The sequence below is a fragment of the Oncorhynchus masou genome, chromosome 1, assembly GCF_036934945.1.
Source record: "Oncorhynchus masou masou isolate Uvic2021 chromosome 1, UVic_Omas_1.1, whole genome shotgun sequence".
Lineage (NCBI taxonomy): Eukaryota > Metazoa > Chordata > Actinopteri > Salmoniformes > Salmonidae > Oncorhynchus > Oncorhynchus masou.
The window spans coordinates 37,061,873-37,087,405 of NC_088212.1; the positions used below are offsets into that span (position 1 = coordinate 37,061,873).

Below are 25,533 nucleotides of genomic sequence, written 5' to 3' on the forward strand. Positions count from 1 at the left end.
AATGGGTAAACTGTCAAGATACCTAAAAAGTGTCAAATGTATAAAGTTCGATGACACTAAGCAGACGAGTCATGTTAGAGCTTCGCCATTGCCGGAAATACCATCAACAATCTTTTGACAAGCAATCTATGTTGTGTCAGTCTGTTCATGTCAAAGTTGGTTTGGTGTTTGTAGCTTTAATGGTTCAAGAGAAGTTGCGAATCCATTCAAGCCTATGGTGCTTTTATGCACATTTAAGACCGTTATAGTTCAACAAGTATACATGGTATCAAAAAGCTGTATACAAGCAACCTATTCCAGACTGGCCTGCGAGTTCCACAGTTTGCATAGCGTTTCTCGCTTAAACAGTTAAAGACTAGTTCACTGCATAGTTTTCCCATTCAAGTCTACGGCCAATGAAATGCATTGGGATTTATGCAAATATGGTTGTAGTGTGAAAAGTATCAGTAGTATCAGAAAGTGGGGTTTTTTCAAGCACACTGACCAATGGTTTAACGGTTTTGGCGCTAAAAGGTTCCAGCGGAATAATAATAACTGAACAGTTTATAAAGTGGTGCTTTTTTTCAGCAAGCACACTTTACAAAATAAAAATGATGCAGAAGGTGTGTATAGAGTAGCAAGGCCAAACCTCACCAAAAATATTAAATCAACCCATCCCATGGTCTTTTGTTTTGCTCAGAGCTCCATCAAACCCTGACCACCTCTCCTGATCCGTCTGCCCACATCCCTTGACTCACTTGAACTCAGCGGTGAGGAGGTTGAAGCCATTGTAGAGATGTCCCTCAGATGACACCCTCTTCAGGTAGGAGTAGCTGTCCTGGCTCTGATCTGCCAGGAAATTGGACACCAGGAACCCTACAACACATGGAATCAACATTATTCTTACATTCACACTAAATGCACAGAGAGGTGACAGAGCATTTAGGCAGGCCCCTGGACATAGCAGAAGTAGATTCATCAGTTGGCTGGCTATTTGGTTTTGTAACCACAGACAGAGTTATACTATCCAATATGATCGACACAACACCGCTTATTGGTCCAGGTCTCTTTTGAAAACAAGAATAACCTGGTTAAATAAAAGGTTAAATGGAGGACATTTGAGATGACCTATGTTACATAGGTCTTGGACTGAGTGACGTTCGAGATAGTTTCCATGTTACGTAGTACTGTGAGTTAGCTGTTAGGAGGACAGGCTACTACCCAAGATGGGGGAACAGCACTACAACAATGAAGTGTGTCAGGAAAGTGTGTCATTTCCATCCATCCATTCGACCATTCCAGCTCCATGTTAGCTGCAGCTTCCTAGGAAAAAAGCTTTGAAGAATGAAATATTAACACAACAGTGCATTCAGAGAGTATTCAGACCCCTTGACGTTTTTCCACGTTGTTACGTTAGTCTTATTCTAAAATGGATTAAATTGTTTTTTTTTTCTTTCAATCCTCACACAATACCCCATAATGACTAAGCAAAAACAGGTTTAGATATTTTCTCAAATTTATTACAAATAAAAAACAGAAATATCACATTTACATAAGTATTCAGACCCTTTACTCAGTACTTTGTTGAAGCACCTTAGGCAGCGATTACAGCCTCAAGTCTTCTTGGGTATGATGCTACAAGCTTAGCACACCTGTATTTGGGGAGTTTCTCCCATTCTTCTCTGCAGATCCTCTTGAGCTCTGTCAGGTTGGTTGGGGAGCATCACCGCACAGTTATTTTCAGGTCTCTCCAGAGATATGTTTGATTGGGTTCAAGTCCAGGCTCTGGCTGGGCCACTCAAGGACATTCAGAAACTGGTTGTCCTTCTGGAAGGTTCTCCCATCTCCACAGAGGAACTCTGGAGCTCTGTCAGAGTGACCATCGGGTTCTTGGTCACCTCCCTGACCAAGGCCCTCCTACACAGATTGCTCAGTTTGCCCGTGCGGCCAGCTCTAGGAAGAGTCTTGGTGGTTCCAACTTCTTCTATTTAAGAATGATGGAGGCCACTGTGTTCTTGGGGACCTTCAATACTGAAGACATTTTTTGGTACCCTTCCCCAGATCTGTGCCTCAACACAATCTACAGACAATTCCTTTAGACCACATGGCTTGGTTTTTGCTCTGACATTCATTGTCAACTGCGGGACCTTATATAGACAGGTGTGTGCCTTTCCAAATCATGTCCAATCAATTGAATTGACCACAGCTGAACTACAATCAAGTTGCAAAACATCTCAAGGATGATCGATGGAAACCGGATACACCGCAGCTCAATTTAAAAGTCTCATAACAAAGAGTCTGAATACTTATATAAATAAGGTATCTTTTTTATTTAATACATTTGCAAAAATTTCAAAAAACATGTTTATATATTGTCGTTATGGGGTATTGTGTGTAGATTGGTGAGGAAAATAACTAATTGTATTAATTTTAGAATAATGCAATCAGGTAACAAAATGGGGAAGGGAAGTGGTCTGAACACTTTGAATATCAATACACTGCCCCATAAAAATGTACATATCGGACTGCTCAATGTGTATATTCTCGTCCAAGTTGGTCCTCACCTCTTCCTTGTGCGTCTGGATTGGGCCTTCCCTCCAGGTAATTGGTCAGTGCGGCCAGCTTGCCCCTCTTGTTAATCCCCAGCCATGATCCTCCTTCCTTCCCCTCCTCCAGGTCCAGCCCTGACAACACACAATCACATCACACTCCATGTCCGTCACAAAACACATACATTCATTTTATTCCCATTGTAACACCTCTGTCTGAAAATAGAACAGTTATAGGCCTAACTGACCAGTGAGATTGATGCTATACTGAACAAAAATAAAAACGCAACATAATTAATTTCAACTATTTTACTGAGTTACGATTCATATAAAGAAATCAGTCAATTGAAATATTTATTAGGCCCTTATCTATGGATTTCATATGACTGGGCAGGGCATAGGCCCACCCACTGGTAAGCCAGCCAATCAAAATAATTTTTCTCAAAAGAGCTTTTATTACAGACAGAAACACTTCTCAGTTCCATCAGCTATCTGGGTGACTGGTCTCACACAATCCCACAGGTAAAGAATAAAGATTTGGAGGTCCTGGGCTGGTGTAGTTACAAGTGGTCTGCAGTTGAGGCCGGTTGGACATACTGCCAAATTCTCTAAAACGATGTTGGAGGAGGCTTATGGTAGAGAAACGAACATTACATTTTCTGGAAACAGCTCTGGTGGACATTCCTGCAGTCAGCATGCCATGTGCACGCTCCCCCAAACTTAAGACATCAGGTGTTGTGTGACAACATTTCACATTGGCCTTTTATTGTCGCCAGCACAAGGTGCACCTGTGTAATCATGCGGTTTAATCAGCTTCTTGATATACCACACCTGTCAGGTGGATGGATTACCTTGACAAAGGAGAAATGCTCACTAACAGGGATGTAAACAAATGTGTGCAAAGAAATTGAGAAATAAGATTTTTGTGCGAATGGAATATTTCTGGGAACTTTTATTTCAGCTCATGAAATATGGGACCAACACTTTACATGTTGCCTTTATATTTTTGTTTAATAGATTTATCATAAGCAAACTCTTGTTTTGAGTGACTGGCAGCATTATTTTCAGCAATACATGATTGCCTTTGTTGATTCACAGTGAATATATATATATATATATATTCACTGTGAATCAACAATGGCAATCATGTATTGCTGAAAATAATGCTGCCAGTCACTCAAAACAAGAGTTTGCTTATAATAAATCTATTAATTCTAGAAGAAGCACAAAGTACAAATGTTTCACCCTGCTCCAAGCCATCGCTGACTGCCTAGTTTTACTCCTTTGTGAGTTACAGAAAAAAATCCTGAAGAAGTGCATAAAAACCAAAACATTCAAGGAAGAGGCAATTTTGTACTTTATGCAGTTAAGGCTGAGCAGTGGTTTTCTGAGAAACAGACAGGCCTCTCTGCCTTGCATTCATCATCATGGGAGCCTCATTACCATGTAGAGCACGGAACTCTGAAAACGCTGAATAGATTAATTCTACTCATACATTCTGTTTGTCTGGACGCGGAGTGAAGCGATGCCCTTACACGACTCATAGGGAATACGACTAGCAGTGGAGCGTTAAGAGATATATAGATCATTTTATTACAACCAGTGTGACTTGCTAGTCGCTTACCATTTTGCACTTGTATTGCACTTGGAAGAAATGAACCCACTGAAGAATGAATACCAAGTTATTAATACTTATACTGTACGAAAACTTGAATAAACTTCTGGAGGCAAAGGGCCATTCGATACAGGCGGTTCATCTAGACCTAAACTGTGACTTAAACACTGAGATAGGCTGTGTGTGTTTCTATGAGAGAGGGGGGGGTAACTAAGGGAAGCATGTGCAGAGGCAAGATGGTAAGTCTACACTTCCACCTCATTAATACAGGCGCACTGAGACAGCCAGGGAACAGAGGAGAGGTACTTTGCTGCAGAGAAACCCAGCCAAGGCCTGAACCCAATAGGGACCGGTAGAGATGCAGCTGCTGGAATCCCAGCGCTTATTCTCCCAGGATGATGGTAGAGCCGACAAACATGAAGACAGTCAGTGCTACTAGGCGTGTGCTGTCCTTGAAAAAGTTTTCAAAAGTCCTCAGCTCTGCTCTCCCCGTGAGGCATAGATGAATAAATTGGCAATAAAACATCAACACATTGTTTGGCTGTAAGATCAGGCCGAGATTGACTTGTGTGGACTCACTCAAACATCAACACGATCCATCACCTTCAACCAGAAGCCAACCACCGTCCCTCCACCCACACACCAGATAAGAGGCTCACTGGCCACACTCATTCATTTCTGCCACACCACATAGAAACAGCCGTCAGTTGCATGGCTGCTACTCAAGCCAGTGTAACAGATTTTTTTTAAATAAATAGTTGACTCAGAAATACTATAAAAAGGCTGTTGAACAAAACAACTTCCTAGTCTGCTGTGAGAGGGAGAGGAAATGAAAGGAATCACTCAGAAACAGAGGAGAAGCAATGCTCTATGACAGGACGCTTATTGTAATCCCCCTTCTTAGCCTTACACCCGGTTCACTTTTTAAACAGCCTGAACACTCAGAGATGCATTTGTCAGTCATGACCGCAGTCAAATACCACGTGACCATTGAGTCACGGTAATCTCTTACAACCTCTGGACATGTATTGGGAGTACCCTAACCACCACCAGGTTGTTAAATGGCCTGGTACTCAGGGCTCTATTGTTCCTCTAACCACTCTGACATCAATAGAAATACAATTGAAAATCACATCAGCAAAACAGTATCATGCTTTTAAAACTCAGTTAGGCTACAGGTTTTGACCTCACTGTGATGATCAATTTAAAGAAAGAAGTTCAACAATGGGTTGAAACTGGACGTTGTTTCAAAGCCAAACAATGAAATGGACAGCGCTTTCTCAGGTGATGATTAAGTCAAAGCATTTCAAATGTTGCACGTGAAACACCCATAAGCATATTAGCGCTCATACATAGGCCTATATATATATATATATGAGCCTAAGTCCTCCCACCACAAAAAAAAAACAGAACAAACAAAAAAGATAAGATTGTCTTTGGTACATAATTGGTCTAGCCAATACTCCAAAATTAAACAAATTCTATGAATCACCGTTAAGTGTAGACTGTATAATTATGTATACTGGAGGGACTGGTTACCTTATGCTACGCTCCAAACTTTCTATCCATGAGTCTGGGAGAGAATGTTAAGACCTAGGAGATCAAATCACATTTTATTTGTCTCTTGACATGGAAACCAATATCAGGCTCATGAATGCATTCTTGCCGAGTTGAAATGAAATGGGTTGTGGTGAAATAAAAGGCTCTCAGAGAAAGACTAAATTCTCTCTGTCGCCCCACAGTGTGGTTCTGCCACTTCAACGTCAAGTGCAGATACTTACCGCTGAGGATTTCGCTGTTGTTCGCCCAAAAGTCTGCAGCTTTGGTTGGCCTGTTGTAGAACTCATCTCTGTTTGCGGCCAAAATTAGCCTGAGGGAAAAAGAGAAAGAGAGAGGACTAGAGTTATGAGGGAGACCATGGTAAACCGCTTAAGGTAATGTACTTTAGCGCCATAACCTAGTGGTGGTATCCATATTGACATATTATTATGTTTGGGGTCGCATCTCTTTAAATCGAAGAGACTGAGCCCTGGCAGTGTCTTCAGCGGCCCAAATCGCACCCTATATACACATATATATAGCTCACTACTTTATACCAGGGCCCATAGCACTCTGGTCCAAAGTTGTGCATTATAAACGGAATAAGATGAAGTAACCTGTGCTCATTTGCCAGGCTGCATTCTGCACCAATGAGTGAATCAAGGCGTCAGTATGCCTCAGTTAGGCAGGCGCCTAGCCGAACTTGGCTGTGCTCGCATACTCCATGAAAAGACCGTCGCTTGGGGGGGGGGGGCGAACAGCTGAAAAAAACCCTCACCGAAGTCCAAAACGACCCCCCCCAAAAAAATGATAGAGTGTCATAATATAGGCAGGAACTCTATATATACACTGAACTGTTTTGGCTGGGAAGCATGCGGACGCCTGAGGTGTGACAGAGGAAATAAAGAGCTGTGCAGTACCTTGCTGCAGACCTGACTGAGCTGAGCTCCTGACTGAGGTTGCATGTTCCCTAATTGTCTGTGTGTGCACTATTCCTCCCCTCAGGACACGGCAAGGTTTGGCACCGCACCCCGTTCCCCATCAGCTGCAGCAGCAGGAGAAAGCTGATGTGCTGTCACGATCCAACACCATGCTTGTATCCCAAATGGCACCCTATTCCCTATGTAGTGCACTACTTTCGACCAGAGCCCATGGGAACCGGTCAAAAGTAGTGCACTATATAGGAAATATGGTGCCATTTGGTATGCACATCCATACCTCTGCCTCTCCATGTGACTTGATTACCTTAACGCAATAACATTACAACCCCTGCCGACTTTCTCCACCCAGCTTGGACTGCTGCACAGTGTGCATAGACAGATCACAAGAGATGGGCTTTTCCAGACCCCGCCCCACCGCAAACATCACATCAAATCCATAATACAACAGCAGGCAAAAAAACAAACACATTTTCTCATCCTTCAGAGTTCCAAAAGGGCCATGTCAGAGAGAGGCTGAGGCTTCTAAAGGCCAGGGGAGGTGCAAGTATCAGATTGATCCAGTGCAGCGGATGGAGACAGAATAAATTTGCAGCTTTCTCCTGACAGCCCTCTAAAGCCAAATCAGCTCCAATGGCAGCTCTCTTAAATCAGACTAACATTTCGACAACGTTAAATATTACGACAAGTCTGGCCACAGAATTCAATGCTCAATCAGACCAACGTTTGGACAAAGACGTTAACGTTAAGGCCAAGTCTTCGGGTATAGAAACCCCTCCTCACAATCAGCCTGGATTGTAGACTATCCATGTACATTTCTCACACAAAGGGGAGCAAGAATGACATGATCCCCCACCCCTCCTCTCCCCCATATCAGCTCTCCTACACACTCAGCTCAGTTGACCATCTCTCCATTCCACAGACTGGATAGACATTAGCTCATTATGAGAATGAATTGGTCTTGAATTGTTTGCCAACGCCAGTGATTTGAGCAGTTAGAACGGGTGTTTTAATCTCCACTGTTATGTTGCTCGCCCCACAGTCTCTCCAACAGAGAGAACACGATATTGAAGATGGGGAAGGGAAGGACATCCTTTGATGAGGATCCATAGGATCAGAAGAAAATAGTCTTAAAAAAGAAGACCTGTCAGACAGCACACATTGGAGGAAGGAGCTCAGTGAACAGGAACTGTTCCATAGGCTAGACTAGCCTCTATGAAAAAGATTGGTATGAGGCTCACAAGTTAAACATGAGCATTTAACTGAAAGTGAAACCTAGGCCTTACACATTGCCAGCACCACTCCCACCTACTGCAATTTTCAGTAGTTATCCCATAACAAATGGGCCTTAATGTGCCACTCATCACACTGACAGACTATCACTGCTGTAGCTAATGCTGCATTTGACATTAATCTCTGGCGACTTTTTACTAGCACTGCACAACTGTCACTTATTTAGCAAGGCAACAGTGCATGACTTAGTGACTTCACATTAATGTTCAGCTACTGTCCAATGAATCATCAGCCAGCCCAGCACGAACGCACACACACCACCACACACACGAATGTGGGGTTTTTCCTCCCAGTTTGGCTGCCCTATACGAATAGGCAACTGAAGCTGTCGTAGATCCGTGGCGTTGGGAGAGAGGTGGGCTCGCAGTGGGACCCGTGGGCCCTAAGTGATGAGGTTTGCAGTAGTACCCTATATTGAATGTCACAGGGAACACCATTAAGTTCCCTGTGAAACTTAGTCTCTCTTGACTTGTTTTGTTCTGGCTCTACAAGACAATGTAGGGTCAATGTATTTATACAACATGTGTTGGCCTATAATATAATATAACCTACAGTTGTAACCAGGGCTCTAAATTAAAATTGCATTGGTAGCACTGGTGTTTAACTTTGTCCCCAAAAAATTATCGATTAGAGCCCTCAGAAAGTATTCATACCTAGGGCTGTTGTGGTGACTGTATTACCGTCACATCACAGTCATGACCGCAGTCAAATTCCACGTGACCATTGAGTCACGGTAATCTCTTACACCCTCTGGACATGTATTGGGAGTACCCTAACCACCACCAGGTTGTTAAATGGCCTGGTACTCAGGGCTCTATTGTTCCTCTAACCACTCTGACATCAATACAAATACAATTGAAAATCACATCAGCAAAACAGTATCATGCTTTTAAAACTCAGTTCAAATCAAATCAAATTCAAATCTAATTTTATTTGTCACATACACATGGTTAGCAGATGTTAATGCGAGTGTAGCGAAATGCTTGTGCTTCTAGTTCCGACAATGCAGTAATAACCAACAAGTAATCTAACTAACAATTCCTAAACTACTGTCTTATACACAGTGTAAGGGGATAAAGAATATGTACATAAGGATATATGAATGAGTGATGGTACAGAGCAGCATAGGCAAGATACAGTAGATGGTATCGAGTACAGTATATACATATGAGATGAGTATGTAAACAAAGTGGCATAGTTAAAGTGGCTAGTGATACATGTATTACATAAGGATGCAGTCGATGATATAGAGTACAGTATATACGTATGCACATGAGATGAATAATGTAGGGTAAGTAACATTATATAAGGTAGCATTGTTTACAGTGGCTAGTGATATATTTACATCATTTCCCATTATTAAAGTGGCTGGAGTTGAGTCAGTGTCAGTGTGTTGGCAGCAGCCACTCAATGTTAGTGGTGGCTGTTTAACAGTCTGATGGCCTTGAGATAGAAGCTGTTTTTCAGTCTCTCGGTCCCAGCTTTGATGCACCTGTACTGACCTCGCCGTCTGGATGATAGCGGGATGAACAGGCAGTGGCTCGGGTGGTTGATGTCCTTGATGATCTTTATGGCCTTCCTGTAACATCGGGTGGTGTAGGTGTCCTGGAGGGCAGGTAGTTTGCCCCCGGTGATGCGTTGCGCAGACCTCACTACCCTCTGGAGAGCCTCACTACCCTCTGGAGAGCCTTACGGTTGAGGGCGGAGCAGTTGCCGTACCAGGCGGTGATACAGCCCGCCAGGATGCTCTCGATTGTGCATCTGTAGAAGTTTGTGAGTGCTTTTGGTGACAAGCCGAATTTCTTCAGCCTCCTGAGGTTGAAGAGGCGCTGTTAGGCTACACTTTTTGACCTCACTGTGACGATCAATTTAAAGAAAGAAGTTCAACAATGGGTTGAAACTGGATGTTGTTTCAAAGCCAAAAAATGAAAATGGACAGGGCTTAAGGTGATGATTAAGTCAAAGCATTTCAAATGTTGCACATGAAACATATTAGCGCTCATGTACCGGCCTATATTTGAGCCTAAGTCCTCCCACCCCCAAAAAACAGAATCCATTTTTGTTGGATTGTGTCGTTATTCAATACATAGCCCACTGCATATTATGCATGGCAGAAAAACAAAAAAGATAAGATTGTCTTTGGTACATAATTGGTCTAGCCAATACTCCAAAATTAACAAATGCTAGTAATCACGTGCCGAATACAGTGAAATGCTTACTTACAAGCCCTTAACCAACAATGCAGTTAAGAAAATTAAGATTTAACCTGTTGATGCTCTGGGGGCGCTATTTCATTTTTGGATGAAAAACGTTCCCGTTTTAAACAAGATATTTTGTCACAAAAAGATGCTCGACTATGCATATAATTGATAGCTTTCGAAAGAAAACACTCTGACGTGTCCAGAACTACCAAGATATTTTCTGTGCGTGCCCTAGAACGTGAGCTTCAGGCAAAACCAAGATGAGACGGCATCCAGGAAATGAGCAGGATTTTTGAGGCTCTGTTTTCCATTGTCTCCTTATATGGCTGTGAATGCGAGAGGAATGAGCCTGCCCTTTCTGTCGTTTCCCCAAGGTGTCTGCAGCATTGTGACGTATTTGTAGGCAGATCATTGGAAGATTGACCATAAGAGACCACATTTACCAGGTGTCCGCCCGGTGTCCTGCGCCGAAATTGGTGCGCAAAAGGCAGCTGCCAGTATTTTTCCATGGGATACAGAGAGGAAAGCAAGCTTCCACGAACTGCATATCAATGAAGAGATATGTGAAAAAAACACCTTGAGGACTGATTCCAAACAACGTTTGCCATGTTTCGGTCGATATTATGTAGTTAATTCGGAAAAAGTTTTACGTTGTAGGTGACTGAATTTTCGGTTCGTTTCGGTAGCCAGACGCAATGTAGAAAACGGAACGATTTCTCCTACACACAGACGCTTTCAGGAAAAACTGCGCATTTGGTATGTAACTGAGAGTCTCCTCATTGAAAACATCAGAAGCTCTTCAAAGGTAAATGATTTTATTTATTTGGTTATCTGGTTTTTGTGAAAATGTTGCGTGCTAAATGCTACTCAAAATGCTATGCTAGCTTTGCATACTCTTACACAAATTAGTCAATTTCTATGGTTCAAAAGCATATTTTGAAAATCTGAGATGACAGTGTTGTTAAGAAAAGGCTAAGCTTGAGAGCAGACGCATTATTTTCATTTTATTTGCGATTTTCAGAAATCGTTAACATTGCGTTATGCTAATGAGCCTGAGGCTTTAGTCACGATCCCGGATCCGGGATGGGGAGTTCCAAGAGGTTAAAGAAAACAAATATTTAATAAATAAAGTTAAAAAAAATCAAATAAAAAAGAGCAACAATAAAATAACAATAACTTGGCTATATACAGGGGTACTGGTACCAAGTCAATATGCGGGGGTACAGACTAGTCGAGCAAATATGTACATGTAGGTAGGAGTAAAGTAATAATAGATAATAAACAGCAAGTAACAGCAGCGTAAAACAAAAGGGTGTATGTGTGTGTGGGGGGGTGCAATGCAAATAGTCCGGGTAGCCATTTCATTAGCTGTTCAGCAGTTTTATGGCTTGGGGTATAAACTGTTAAGAAACCTTATGGTCCTAGACTTGGCGCTGCAGTACCCCAATATAGTTGGTTCATATTTCAGCCTGCGTGTCCTGATCGTGTCAGATGTGGGTGGACAAAAATCAACATGCGCACACGGACGTACGTGCGCGTCTCGTCAGCATGTAAAGTGTTGAAAGTTTCCAAGAGCGAAGTGGTCTCCATCATTAGGAAAAATATGGAACCACCCAGACTTTGCCTAGAGCTGGCTGTCAGAACGAACTCATCAACCAGGCAAGGACTTTGGTCTGGGAGGTGACCAAGAACCCAATGACCAATCTGAGTTCCTCTCTACAGCACTACACCAATCTGGGCTTTTGGGAGAGTGGCCTGACAGAAGCCAATACTGAGAAAAATGCACAACAGCATGCTTGGAATTTGCCAAAAGGCTTGTGAAAGACAAAACATAAGGTTATTATTTTCAGATTATTTGGCCTGAATGCAAAGCGCTATGTCTAAAGAAAACCAAGCACAGCTCATCACCCGTCTAACACTATCCCTACCGTGAAGCATGGTGGTGGCAACACCATGCTATGGGGATGCTTACAGCGGCAGGGACTGGAAAATGTTTTCACTTATGTGGTATTGTGTGTAGATGGGTGAGAAAACAGCAACAATTTAATCAATTTAGAATTTAGGCTGTAACAACAAAATAAGGGGTATGAATACTTCCTGAAGGCACTGTAGCCTATATGAATTCTCGCTACTTCTGAAGCACATGTTGTCCCCTAGAAATTAATATAGAACCCTGTAAATACATGTGTTAATTATAAAAAGCAAAAATGTTGATACAAATAACAGTCATTGAAATAAAATTAAAAGTAATTTGTGGAATATTAATTAGGTTTCGACATTATGTTAAAGCACTATTTTCCTACAAACATGCAGTACATTGAAAAATGTACAATGTCTCTTCAAGAGCGTAACGTTTGTGTAGACAACTAGCTAATGAGGTAAAAAAAAACATGACTGAACAAAGTGTAAAACAAAATGGTTAAAGGCCCGCAACGTGGTTTAGGAATGTAAAATGCGGCAACCCAATAATCCTCAACAGGGAGACAAAAACAATGCGCTGGTTAATATTGGTCAGATCATTTGAAAGGTTTGTGCTAGAAATAAACAGTAGCAATGGGGCAAACATGACACTAATCAATCTGCGCTCAGGAAACAACAGCACAGCCTTATCATTACAACAATTATTCTAAAAAATAAATACAAATATTGTCACTGGTGCTCACAAATTATAACTGCAGGTCACACAGAAAAATATTTTGTTGCATATGTGACCCAATTGACCACACTTTAGAGCCCTGGTTGGAACAGTATCTAACCTGAGATAACAGCAATATCCAGTTAGGTATACACACTGTTCCCAGATAATGATATGCATTCATTAGACACACAGAACATGCACCGCGCATGTTTGTGTTCCACGACGTCCCTCGTCAGAGCAAACTACCTGAGACGTATTAGTTGCCATGACAGGGTCACCGGTCAAAGCGATTAAATAGTTCCACTGAGAGAGGAATTTATTCGCGGAGTACGGAACAGAAATGAGTCACTGAACTATAATGACATACGTAATAATTGTATCCTTTCTTCTGGGCCTTCACGGCAGACAGCGTCTCCCATGAATCTTGTTCAGAGGGAGGTGGATTCTTTAAGATTTTTTTTTACCTAATCGGGGTCAACCTCTGTGCATCAAAGGCTAATGACGCAAAGCCGGTTGCGGTGAGACGTGTGCCCCAAGAGTCTATGACGCGGTCCCCGAAACAAAGCAGGCACTAATGATTTTAAACAGGAAAGAGCAGAACATCCATCTGTTTATCCATCTGAGCCTATGGGAATCACGAGGAGAGAAACAACAAGAAAACCAACAGGGTACAGCCATGCAGAGAGTGTGATTGTAGAGAATGATTACACAATTTATTAATGTCAATTATTCCTTACTTACAAAAAAAGGGTATACGTTTGACAAAGTCAAAAGGAATGCTAAGCTAATATTTCAGCAAGATACCTCCCATCGATGAGTCTCATATTGCAAGGGAAAGTGCTAATCATGATGGTGACGCAACACATAGACCTAATTGGAATTCAAAACCGAACATAGTTGTCAGGCAGGTCTGTTGGGGGCATTGGGTGCATGGAAGAAAACCAGTCACTCAAGATGAATTTAGCATTCTTGCATTATTTTGCCATTCCCCTCACTGACATAACCTACATGCACTAATTCAACCACAAGGATGCTAGGCCTATAAGTTACACGTATCCTGTGGGTCCAGAGTGAGTCATTGTTAACACACCACCACTGTGATTGCCTTAGGCTAGGACAGTCTCCCAGAGGCAAAGGCAGAGATAGACCCTGGCCAGGTAGAGAGAGCTCCACAGATCCCAAGGGATTATTATAAATAGGCCTTTAAATTACATTGACTGCTCCTCTACCATTGGCCTTCAAGGACATTCACTGAGATAAATCAGCAGTGACTGTAGTAAAGGTTAGCCGATGGTAGCCCTAGATGGTGTTCCGCAGAGCTTTAGACCAACATGGAAGGCTTTGAATTTGTCTGCATCCAAACTGAATTGTTCCGTTTCATTGAAATTGTGAAGTGAAATGGAGCAATTCAATTTGGATTCAGGCTAGCTTTGAAGACCTCCAGTGAGACAGCACCACAGATTCTCTAGGGTTCTTATCATTGCTACTCTGCTTTGGGTGCTACATCAGATTGGAGATGCTACACTTCAGCACTAGCCTAACGCATCTTCGAGGGAGCATGGTATAATAATTGGAGAGGAAAAATGTATCAAGAGATGGGAAGAATGTCCCCTGCAGCTAACTCAACACTACGATTCCTTTTTTAAATTCAATTTGAGCTCAACATCTGGAGGTGTTTAAACCACCGTCTGAATAAAGTTACGAGGTCAAATGAGAGCAGTACAGACTAGGCAATATGGAAAAAGTGTGGTAATTTATAAAATGGGTGGGCCTAATCCTGATTGGTTAAAAGAGCATTTCAGCCGGTGACTATTCCACAAGTTACCACCAGCTAAATCTCTGTTCCATCTGACTGAGCAATCCACTGTCTCAGTCCATCCAGGCAATTTATAAACTTGATCTCCACTATAAAAAGCATAGAGACACTATCACCCATTTCATTTAGAGTAACATTTAGTTTTCAACAGCGGAGATTTGTATAAACCTTACGGTCTGTCTCTGACATTTGCAACATTGTTTCAATATTCAAAACTGTCCCATAGTAATGAATGTGTAGGGGACGAGAGAGAGGAATCAAATCAAAAAACAAATAAAATTTTATTAGTCACATTCGCCAAATACAACACCTTACAGTGAAATGCTTACTTACTAGCCCCTAACCAACAATGCATTTAAAAAACATATATGGATAAGAATAAGAGATAGAAGTAACAAGTAATTAAAAGAGCAGCAGTAAAATAATAATATTGATACTTTTTACAGGGCGGTACCGATACAGAGTCAGTGTGCGGGGGAACCGGTTAGTTGAGGTAGTATGTACATGTAGGTAGTTATTAAAGTGACTATGCATAGAAGACAAAAGAGGGTAGCAGTGGTGTAAAAAGGGAGTGAGTGGGGGGAGGGGGGGGTAGCCATTTGACTAGATGTTCAGGAGTCTTATGGCTTGGGGGTAGAAACTGTTTAGAAGCCTCTTGGACCTAGACTTGGCACTCAGGTACCGCTTGCTGTGCGGTATTAGAGAGAACAGTCTGACTCGGGTGGCTGGTCTTTGACAATTTGTAGGGCCTTCCTCTGACACTGCCTGGTATAGAGGTGCTGGATGGCAGGAAGCTTGGCCCCAGTGACGTACTGCGCCATGCGCACTACCCTCTGTAGTGCCTTGCGGTCGGAGGCCGAGCAGTTGCCATACCAGGCAGTGATGCAACCCATCAGGATGCTCTTGATTGTGCAGCTGAAGAACATTTTCAGTCTCCTGAGGGGAAATAGGTTTTGTCGTGCCCTCTTCATGACTGCCTTGGTGTGCTTGGACCATGATAGTTTGTTGCTCTCAACTTGCTCCACTGCAGCCCCATCGATGAGAATGGGCACGTGCTCGGTTCTCTATGTCCTGTAGTCCACAATCATCTCTTTTGTCTTCATCACGTTGAGAGAGAGGTTGTTGTCCTGGCACCATATGGCCAGGTCTCTGACCTCCTCCCTATAGGCTGCCTCGTTGTTGTCGGTGATCAGCCTACCACTTGTGTCATCGGCAGATGTAATTATGGTGTTGGAGTCGTGCTTGGCCATGCAGTCATGAGTGCAGTCATGAGTGAACAGGGAGTTATTGGTGAGCTTTGAGGCCACTATGGTGTTGAATGCTGAGCTGTAGTCAACAAACAGCATTCTCATGTAGGTGTTCCTTTTGTTCTGGAGGGAAAGGGCAGTGTGGAGTGCAATAGAGATTGCATAATCTGTGGATATGTATGGGACGGTATGCAAATTGGAGTGGGTCTAGGGTTTCTGGGATGATAGTGTTGATGTGAGCCCTGACCAGCCTTTCAAAGCCCTTCATGGTTACAGATGTGAGTGCTACGGGTCAGTAGTCGTTTAGGCAGGTTACCTTAGTGTTCTTTGGCACAGGGACTATGGTGGCCTGCTTAAAGCATGTTGGTATTACAGAATCGGACAAGGAAAGGTTGAAAATGTCAGTGAAGACACTTGCCAAGTTGGTCAGCATATGCTCGCAGAACACGTCCTGGTAATCTGGCCCTGTGGCCTTGTGAATGTTGACCTGTTTAAAGGTCTTACTCACATTGGCTACGACAGAGCGTGATCACACAGTCATCCGGAACAGCTGGTGCTCTCATGCATGTCTCAGAGTCATTTGCCTCGAAGCGAGCATAGAAGTATTAGCTCGTCTGGTATGCTCATGTCACTAGGCAGCTCTCGGCTGTGCTTCTTTTTGTAGTCTAATGGTTTGCAAGCCCTGCCACATCCGACGAGCGTCAGAGCAGGTGTAGTACGATTCGATATTAGTCCTATATTGACGCTTTGCCTGTTTGATGGTTTGTCAGAGGGCATAGCGGGATTTCTTATAAGCTTCCTTGAAAGCGGCTGCTCTAGCCTATAGCTCAGTGTGAATGCTGCTTGTAATCCATGGCTTCTGGTTGTGGTATGTACGTACAGTCACTGTGGGGACAAAGTCATCATCGATGCACTTATTGATGAGGCCAGTGACTGATGTGGTGTACTCCTCAATGCCATCGGAGGAATCCCGGAACATATTCTAGTCTGTGCTAGCAAAACAATCCTGTAGCTTAGCATCTGCTTCCTCTGACCACTTTTTTATTGATCTAGCCACTGGCGCTTCCTGCTTTAATTCTTCCTTTTAAGCAGGAATTAGGATAGAATTATGGTCAGATTTGCCAAATGGAGGGCGAGAGAGAGCGCTTTGCATGAGTCTCTGTGTGTGTAGTATAGTTGGTCCAGAGTTATTTTTCCTCTGGTTGCACATTTAACATGCTGATAGAATTTTGGTAAACGGATTTAAGTTTTCCTGCATTAAAGTCCCCAGCTACGAGGAACGCCACCTCTGGGTGAGCCTTTTCTTGTTTGCTTATGGTGGAATACAGCTCATTCAATGCTGTGTTAGTGCCAGCCTCTGACTGGTGGTATGTAAACCGCTACAAAGAATACAGATGAAAACCCTCTCGGTAGGTTGTGTGGTCTACAGCTTATCATGAGATACTCTACCTCTGGCGAGCAATAGCTCGAGACTTCCTTAGATATCGTGCACCAGCTGTCATTTACAAAAATACATAGTCCGCCGCCCCTTGTCATACCCGATGCCGCTGTTCTATCCTGCCGGTACATCGTATAACCAGCCAGCTGTATGTTGATATTGTCGTTCAGCCACGACTCCGTGAAGCATAAAATGTTACAGTTTTTAATGTCTGGTTGGTAGCTTAATCTTCCGTGGAACTCGTCAATTTTATTCTCCAAAGACTGCACGTTTGCGAGCAGAATGGATGGAAGTGCGGGATTATTTGATTGCCTACGAATTCTCAGGAGGCAGAATGGCCTCCTCTTCACGCAGATCACGGGGATCGGGGCCTGTTCCCGAGGAAGCAGTATATCCTTTGCTTCAGGCTCGTTAGAGTCATGAAAGAAAAAAATATATAATTCTGCTAGTCTGTGGTGAGAAATAGCAGTCCTGATGTCTAGAAGTTATTTTCGGTCATAAGAGACGATAGCGGCAACATTATGTACAAAATAAGTAAAGAAATAAGTTACAAACACCGCAAATAAACAAACAAAAAAACACAATCGGCTGGGGGCATGTAAAATGTCTGCCTTCTTCTCCGGCAGGCATTTCTCAGCCAGTCGAAATCATGAATCAACTGGAATAATTTTATGGATATATACATAGAAATGTAAATTGAAAAAAAGTACAACGAAATGAAGTGCAGCTAGTTTGCAATCTTTCCAGCTTCAGTTTGAAGTTGTGTTGGCTAGCTTCTCTAAACAACAGTGTCCTAACGAGAGAGCACATTTTCTATGACAGGCAAAATCGTGCCTCATTAGCTTTTGTTATGGATGTATCCAAATAAACATCACTTGAAATCAGCTTAAACGAATGCAAATGCAGCTACTTTGTTGTTCGTCTGCAGTCTGCACTGTTTGACGTGACTAAGTTGGCCGTAGTTGGCTAGCTAGCAAGCGTCTCTGGCAACGGAACAAATAGAACGAACGACGAGCCGGCTTGGGTAGCAACCCTAGATTTGTTTCAGGATCATATCTTGTGGAAGGATAAACTGGTATGAATAAATTCATCAAAATAAAGTTCATGAAAATTTGTCAATCATTATTTGAAAATGTTTGTAACCCTCAACTTTGTTTTGGGCCTAACAACACCAGTGCCAATATATCCTCCTAACACCGGCTTCTCTGGCACTATTACTTAAATATAGTACAGAGGCAAGCAGAAGAGGCCTTACCTGTAGGCATTTTTGGATGCAGGCCGAGGGTCGAACTTGAAGAAGATGATACACATGTGGGTCTTAGGGGTGGGGGATGCTCTCTTACACTGGGCACGGTCAATTTCAAAACTTGGACATGTTGACAAGAGCTGGAAGAAAATGATAGTATAGTGAGAAAAGCAGTAAAGTGGGAAAAGGGGCAAGGGGGAATTGCTGCAATTGACTTCTTAAGTGTGAGAGCAGTCAGCGTCTTCACAAGACTACTCTACACTATGGCATGGTCTAGGTTCAATTTACAAAGAAGACAAACTAAATATCATACAGGATTGTGCAGGAAGCAATTTCACCTGCCACAGCTGTGCCAAGCCATAGCTACAGAAAAGTCACGTGATATGAGAATGTTCCACATCCATTACAGCTTAGCTAGTGTAAAGCCTCGGCAGAACTTTTTCAACTAACCTTCACATAACAAGAAAGTTACTTCCTCTCAACAAGCTACCGGTGTCTTCGTCTACCATCGCTAGTTGCAGGTGGAACGGAAGAATAAAAAAAATGCTTGGTTAATAAATTAAATACATTTTTGCTCCAACACCAACCTGTCCTGAGCAATACGAGAAGATCTGAAATAGACAATATGGAGGCGTACACACTGTTGGATTACCTCATGGAGTAAAAAATGTATTTCATTTAATTAATGGAGCATTTTCTAAATTCTTACATTCCTCTTGCAACTAGCGATGGGAGATGAGAAGACACTGGTAACTTCCAAGTTGAGAGGAAGTAATGTTCTCGCTACGTAAAGGTTAGTTGAAAAATTGCTGCCGTATTTTTACACAAGCTAACAATTCTGTAGCTACTGTATGCTAAGCTCCTAACCTCATCCAAGTGGTAGGCTAATCCTGGAGTATTCAATACAGGACAGCAATATTGTTGACAAGCCCTCATTTGGGAAATAATCAGAATTGGTTTTATTTTTTAAATTTTTATTTCACCTTTATTTAACCAGGTAGGCTAGTTGAGAACAAGTTCTCATTTGCAACTGCGACCTGGCCAAGATAAAGCATAGCAGTGTGAACAGACAACACAGAGTTACACATGGAGTAAACAATTAACAAGTCAATAACACAGTAGAAAAAAGGGGAGTATATATACATTGTGTGCAAAAGGCATGAGGAGGTAGGCAAATAATTACAATTTTGCAGATTAACACTGGAGTGATAAATGATCAGATGGTCATGTACAGGTAGAGATATTGGTGTGCAAAAGAGCAGAAAAGTAAATAAATAAAAACAGTATGGGGATGAGGTAGGTGAAAATGGGTGGGCTATTTACCAATAGACTATGTACAGCTGCAGCGATCATTTAGCTGCTCAGATAGCAGATGTTTGAAGTTGGTGAGGGAGATAAGTCTCCAACTTCAGGGATTTTTGCAATTCGTTCCAGTCACAGGCAGCAGAGTATTGGAACGAAAGGCGGCCAAATGAGGTGTTGGCTTTAGGGATGATCAGTGAGATGCACCTGCTGGAGCGCATGCTACGGATGGGTGTTGCCATCGTGACCAGTGAACTGAGATAAGGCGGAGCTTTACCTAGCATGGACTTGTAGATGACCTGGAGCCAGTGGGTCTGGCGACAAATATGTAGCGGGGGCCAGCCGAATAGAGCATACAAGTCGCAGTGGTGGGTGGTATAAGGTGCTTTAGTGACAAAACGGATGGCACTGTGATAAACTGCATCCAGTTTGCTGAGTAGAGTGTTGGAAGCAATTTTGTAGATGACATCGCCGAAGTCGAGGATCGGTAGGATAGTCAGTTTTACTAGGGTAAGTTTGGCGGTGTGAGTGAAGGAGGCTTTGTTGCGGAATAGAAAGCCGACTCTTGATTTGATTTTCGATTGGAGATGTTTGATATGAGTCTGGAAGGAGAGTTTACAGTCTAGCCAGACACCTAGGTACTTATAGATGTCCACATATTCAAGGTCGGAACCATCCAGGGTGGTGATGCTAGTCGGGCATGCGGGTGCAGGCAGCGATCGGTTGAAAAGCATGCATTTGGTTTTACTAGTGTTTAAGAGCAGTTGGAGGCCACGGAAGGAGTGTTGTATGGCATTGAAGATCAATTGGAGGTTAGATAGCACAGTGTCCAAGGACGGGCCGGAAGTACATAGAATGGTGTCGTCTGCGTAGAGGTGGATCAGGGAATCGCCCGCAGCAAGAGCAACATCATTGATATATACAGAGAAAAGAGTCGGCCCGAGAATTGAACCCTGTGGCACCCCCATAGAGACTGCCAGAGGACCGGACAGCATGCCCTCCGATTTGACACACTGAACTCACTGAAATATTCAACAGGACAGTTGGTAACATAGGTAAGATGTTTTAGTGTTCATCATATGTTTGTAAATTACTTCTCATCAGAATGTTATTTTTGTATAATAATGTGGCGGGGTTGTAGTATCTCTTCTATGTCAAGATTAAGTTGCTTGGGCCGGAGAGAGGGGAGAGGTTAAGCGTGTATCTCTTGGCTCCACAATGTCTGTGTGCCAGTCAGTGTGTCTCTGTGATCTTGTCAAGATAGGATGGATTTGATATATGCCTGTTGATATGGAGGATTGGTTTATGGTTCTGAGTTTGAGAAGAGAGCATAGCTGAACGATAAATTATGTCTATGCTGTCTAGCTGTGTGTTTTTTGCTATTAAAGGCTCTCAGTTGCAATGTGGAAGGGACTCTCAGAGAATTCATTGATAGACGCTGAATTGATCTGAGAGTCACAGGGTTGTGATAGAGCTCATATAATTAAAGATGGACTTTGATAACTAACTCGGACTTGTGTGTGTGTGGTTTGCTCTCATGATTTGGTAAATAGAGGAAATTTCCACGACACACTTTATTGTAATCTGAAAGAGAAGTGATTAGATTGATCAAATGATGTGAAACAATGGACTTTGACCTAACATTTGTCCTCGTCCTGAAAAAGTAAAAATACATCACAATATCAAACAATTACTCCGATCAGAATTGCATCAGAGGCCAACATGGAATAATATTTAAATATTTTTTCCATGTAGGTCTACATAAATAAAAAGGTGTGAAAGCGTAGGTGATATGCATACAAGCCTCATGTCCAAACCACGCTGACATGTGGGAGGTGCCATAAAAATGTATTTACACTTTTAATTACATAAATATAACACCAGTCATGTTCGACAAATATAATGGGATAATTAACATTAAAGTCTGTAGGCTTGATTCTGTCAACATCCTCAAGGCACGGTTCGTTCATGGTCACAAGACCGGAGTGTGAAGAACAGTGCCTGTTGCACACCGCACATCACCCACCTTGAATTTGAGGGGAGATGGTCAGCATTTAACTATTTATTTAACAGTAAAACGTATTTGTTTAAAACCTAGACGTTTTATGAAGCATGTCTTACTGTGATTCGAAGTAGCCTAGCCAAAATACGGCCATAGAAATGTTTTAGAAACACTTAATATGCCATTGAAACAAGCATTTTCCTCAATGGTTAGAGCGTTGGACTAGTAACCGGAAGGTTGCAAGTTCAAACCCCCGAGCTGACAAGGTACAAATCTGTCGTTCTGCCCCTGAACAGGCAGTTAAACCCACTGTTCCTAGGCAGTCATTGAAAATAAGAATTTGTTCTTAACTGACTTGCCTAGTTAAATAAATAAAGGTAACATATTCTATTGGTTTTCAAAACAACATTATTTTATTGTCCAGCAGCCAAAGGCATAATCCTAATCATACTAGTAACCCATGTTAGTTACGGCATCCTCAGATCTCCCTCTTTCTAAATTTCTAAAAACTATTTTAATCTGTCACATGAAACAGCTTATGCGTGCAGTGTGCTTTTGAGAAGTGTTGATTTCCACTAAATGCATTTTGGAAATATTCGCAGGTAGCCTGCAGACATGTGCGCATTGTTGCGCTTATAACATGAAGAAATAAAACTTGATCAACATTATAAGCTAAACGTTACATCAGCCTCATGGCTGGTTAGTGGCAGTGGTTGTATAATGGTTGTATGAATTTTGGATCTGTTGTCCTCGAGTCTGTTTTAAACCATAAACTTATCTGTCATCCCCGGGATTATGATAAGACGCCCTTCATTTCGAGCCCTGGGAGGGAATTATTTATTAAAGACACTAAAACGTATTTGGTTGTAGGCTAATTGTAATGTTTCAATATTTTATAGGCTACCAAGGGTATAATTTGTGTAACGTTCCAACAACTTTGTAAAGTACAAGTTAGCCAACAAACACATACAAAGTAGTCTGATCAATTCACCTAGCTTACTCGCTGTCGAATATGCATCAACTCACCATGTAGCTTATTTATTTACTTTTCTCCCTATTTCATGATATCCAATTGGTAGTTACAGTCTTGTCCCATCACTGCAACTCTCGTACGGACTCAGGAGAGGCGAAGGTCGTGAGCCGTGCATCCTCCGAAACACAACCCAGCCAAGCCGCACTTCTTCTTGACACAATGCACACTTAACCTGGAAGCCAGCCGCACCAATGTGTAGGATGAAACACGAAACACCTGGCGACTGTGTCAGCGTGCACTGTGCCCGGCCTGCCACAGAAGTCGCTAGAGCGCACACCACCGCGAACTAAGCGAGCCGTTTCACATCCGTTACACTCACTCCCCTTTTGACCTCCTCCTTTTCCGCAGCAACCAGTGATCCGGGTCAACAGCACCAATGTAACAGTAGACCGTCCCCTCGCCCATACCCGGGCGCGAACCAGGGACCCTCTGCACACATCAACAACAGTCACCCACGAAGCATCGTTACCCATCGCAAGGGGAACTACTACTTCAAGGTCTCAGAGCAAGTGACGTCACCGATTGAAACACTATATTGCGCGCACCACCGCTAACTAAGCCAGCCGTTTCACATCCGTTACATACACATATATAACATATATAACACACACATATATAGGTGTGTTATATATGTTATATATGTGTGAATGTAACGGATGTGAAACGGCTAGCTTAGTTACATATATATATACACATATAAACATTTTGGGTGGGTGGGGGGGACAACAACAAGTGACTTGAGCATTTGGATAAGTAAAAAAAATGTTTTACAAGAAGCTCAAAAAGTTAATGTCAAGCCCTGATCAGCGGATTCTTTAAAAAACTCAACTGACACACGAGGTCAGCACCTGGTGACCACTAAAGTGTGTGCAGGCTTTTGTGCTTACCCAGCACTACAGCGACACACCTGCATCAACTAATAGTTATTTATTATGAAGTGGCCTAGAGAAGCAGAACACATAGCAAGCAAGTAACCTATTATTTCTAGTTGCAAACAACATTAAGGTTAGCTTGTTAAACCAATCCTTTCTCTAATATCTATGGTTAAGCTAGCTGACTAACGCTACAATGGTTAGAAATCTGACGCTAGCTAGCTATAGTGAGCAAAAATGTCCAATCTGAGAACCAAGACAACAAAATGCCAATTATAGCCTCTTGCTTATAATGTTACCTTTAGTCAACAACTTTGATCAAACACAGATTGTAGTGAGTTAGCAAACTAGCCAGCTAGCTAAAAGCAGCAGTCTTGCTCTAGATAGCTGTCACAACAAGGACAAAACAGGCAAGTGACAACTCTTCGCTACCGGTCTGTTACGCAACACAATACAAAATAAGAATATATTACAATTAACCTGCCTGGTTAACTACTTTGAGTAAAGTAAAACGTACTCACTGTTACACTTGCTTCTGAAGATCAATCCTTTCGGTTGGCTAATAAAAAAAAATAAAAACGTATTCGCACTTTAGGGTGCAGTTGATTTAGTTTGTCAGTAGGCTGGACCGGAACTTTCAGTTCAATGTCACTGGACGAATGAGAACTCCGCTCGCCCCGTGGATGGTTCCAGAATGGCCCGGGCGTAAATCGGGTGCATCCACTCTAATGGCGACCATCGAGCAACACACACTGTGATTCGCCGATACTAATGTTGCATTCATGTCATGTCGGGAACTTGTAAATATGACGGGAAACACTTGTAAATTCGATGGGGAATATGCACTTGAACGCTTATCCAACTAGTAATTGGTAGTACAGTATGAAGAAAGGAAGAAACAACTTCTCAAATCGAAGTCCCCGATCACACCTGTTGGCGATGTCAATTGTTACGTTAGCTCGCGAATGCCACGTTCAAACCAACTGGGAACTCGGAAAAATACGAGCTCCGATTGGGCATAATCGTTTTGAATTGTCATCCAATTCGGGAACTCGGGCCTCTTTCTAGAGCCCCGACTTTCCGACCTGAATTTCACTGACGTCATGATTTGACCTCGTAAATTCCTAGTTGTTTGAACACACTGGAGTCGGAAATCCGAGCGCCGAGCATCCGAGTTCCGACCACCCAGGTGTTTTGAACTTGGATCTCGATCTGAAGTCAAGCACCACTGAAAATGGCAACAAACATGGCCGCGGTTTTGCCTGTCAATTCATTTCGGCATTAGTCAATGGTTTTTGCATTCCCTCAGCACTCCGCCAAGATGTGAACGTGGCATAACCCTGAGAAGACAGGACATTTTCCAGATTTGTCATTATTTGGAAAGTTAATGTCAGTTGTATCATTTCAATTAGTTGATATTAGCATTTTTGCCAATACATGTGTGACTGGGTAGCAACAATTTGGTCGTTTTGGTCAGTGTTTCCTATGGGGACACAATTAGTGGGAAATATGTAAAAAGGTATAAACAAAGATAATGGATAAATGAAGAGTTCACGCAGTTGTTTACATTTGGAAAGAAAATGGCCAGTTCCTGTTTACTTAAAGGTAAACTGCACCCAAAAACTATATTTTGGCATTTGTTTCATTAGTCCATTGTTGACATAGTCCCAAAATGTGTTGCTTGTCAGCACTCAAATTAAGATATGTAACTTTCAAAATACAGAAATCAGCCCCATATGATGTATTTTGCATCATATGACGCTGTATTTCAAAAGTTACATATCTTGAAAACTTGAGTGGATAGTCAAATTTAATAGTTCATTTA

The 25,533-nt window shown here is 42.4% G+C and overlaps 1 protein-coding gene across 4 annotated transcripts in view; it reads right to left on the reverse strand.

Moving 5' to 3' along the window:
* Nucleotides 1-24,391, reverse strand: part of LOC135543393 (transport and Golgi organization 2 homolog) — a 53,044-nt gene extending 28,653 nt beyond the window's left edge. For 2 of the 4 annotated variants that reach the window (XM_064970636.1, XM_064970608.1), the window contains exons 1-5: nucleotides 24,230-24,391; nucleotides 18,509-18,639; nucleotides 5,925-6,013; nucleotides 2,544-2,663; nucleotides 738-855 (exon numbers count right to left, since the gene is read on the reverse strand). In XM_064970636.1, coding sequence (XP_064826708.1) covers nucleotides 738-855; nucleotides 2,544-2,663; nucleotides 5,925-6,013; nucleotides 18,509-18,564 — 383 coding nt within the window. In that variant the 5' untranslated portion in view covers nucleotides 18,565-18,639; nucleotides 24,230-24,391. Of the gene's footprint in view, nucleotides 1-737; nucleotides 856-2,543; nucleotides 2,664-5,924; nucleotides 6,014-18,508; nucleotides 18,640-24,007; nucleotides 24,027-24,225 lie in introns of those variants that run through there. The other 2 variants (XM_064970616.1, XM_064970626.1) reach the window with 2 other exon arrangements.
* Between the last annotated feature and the right edge of the window lie 1,142 nt (nucleotides 24,392-25,533).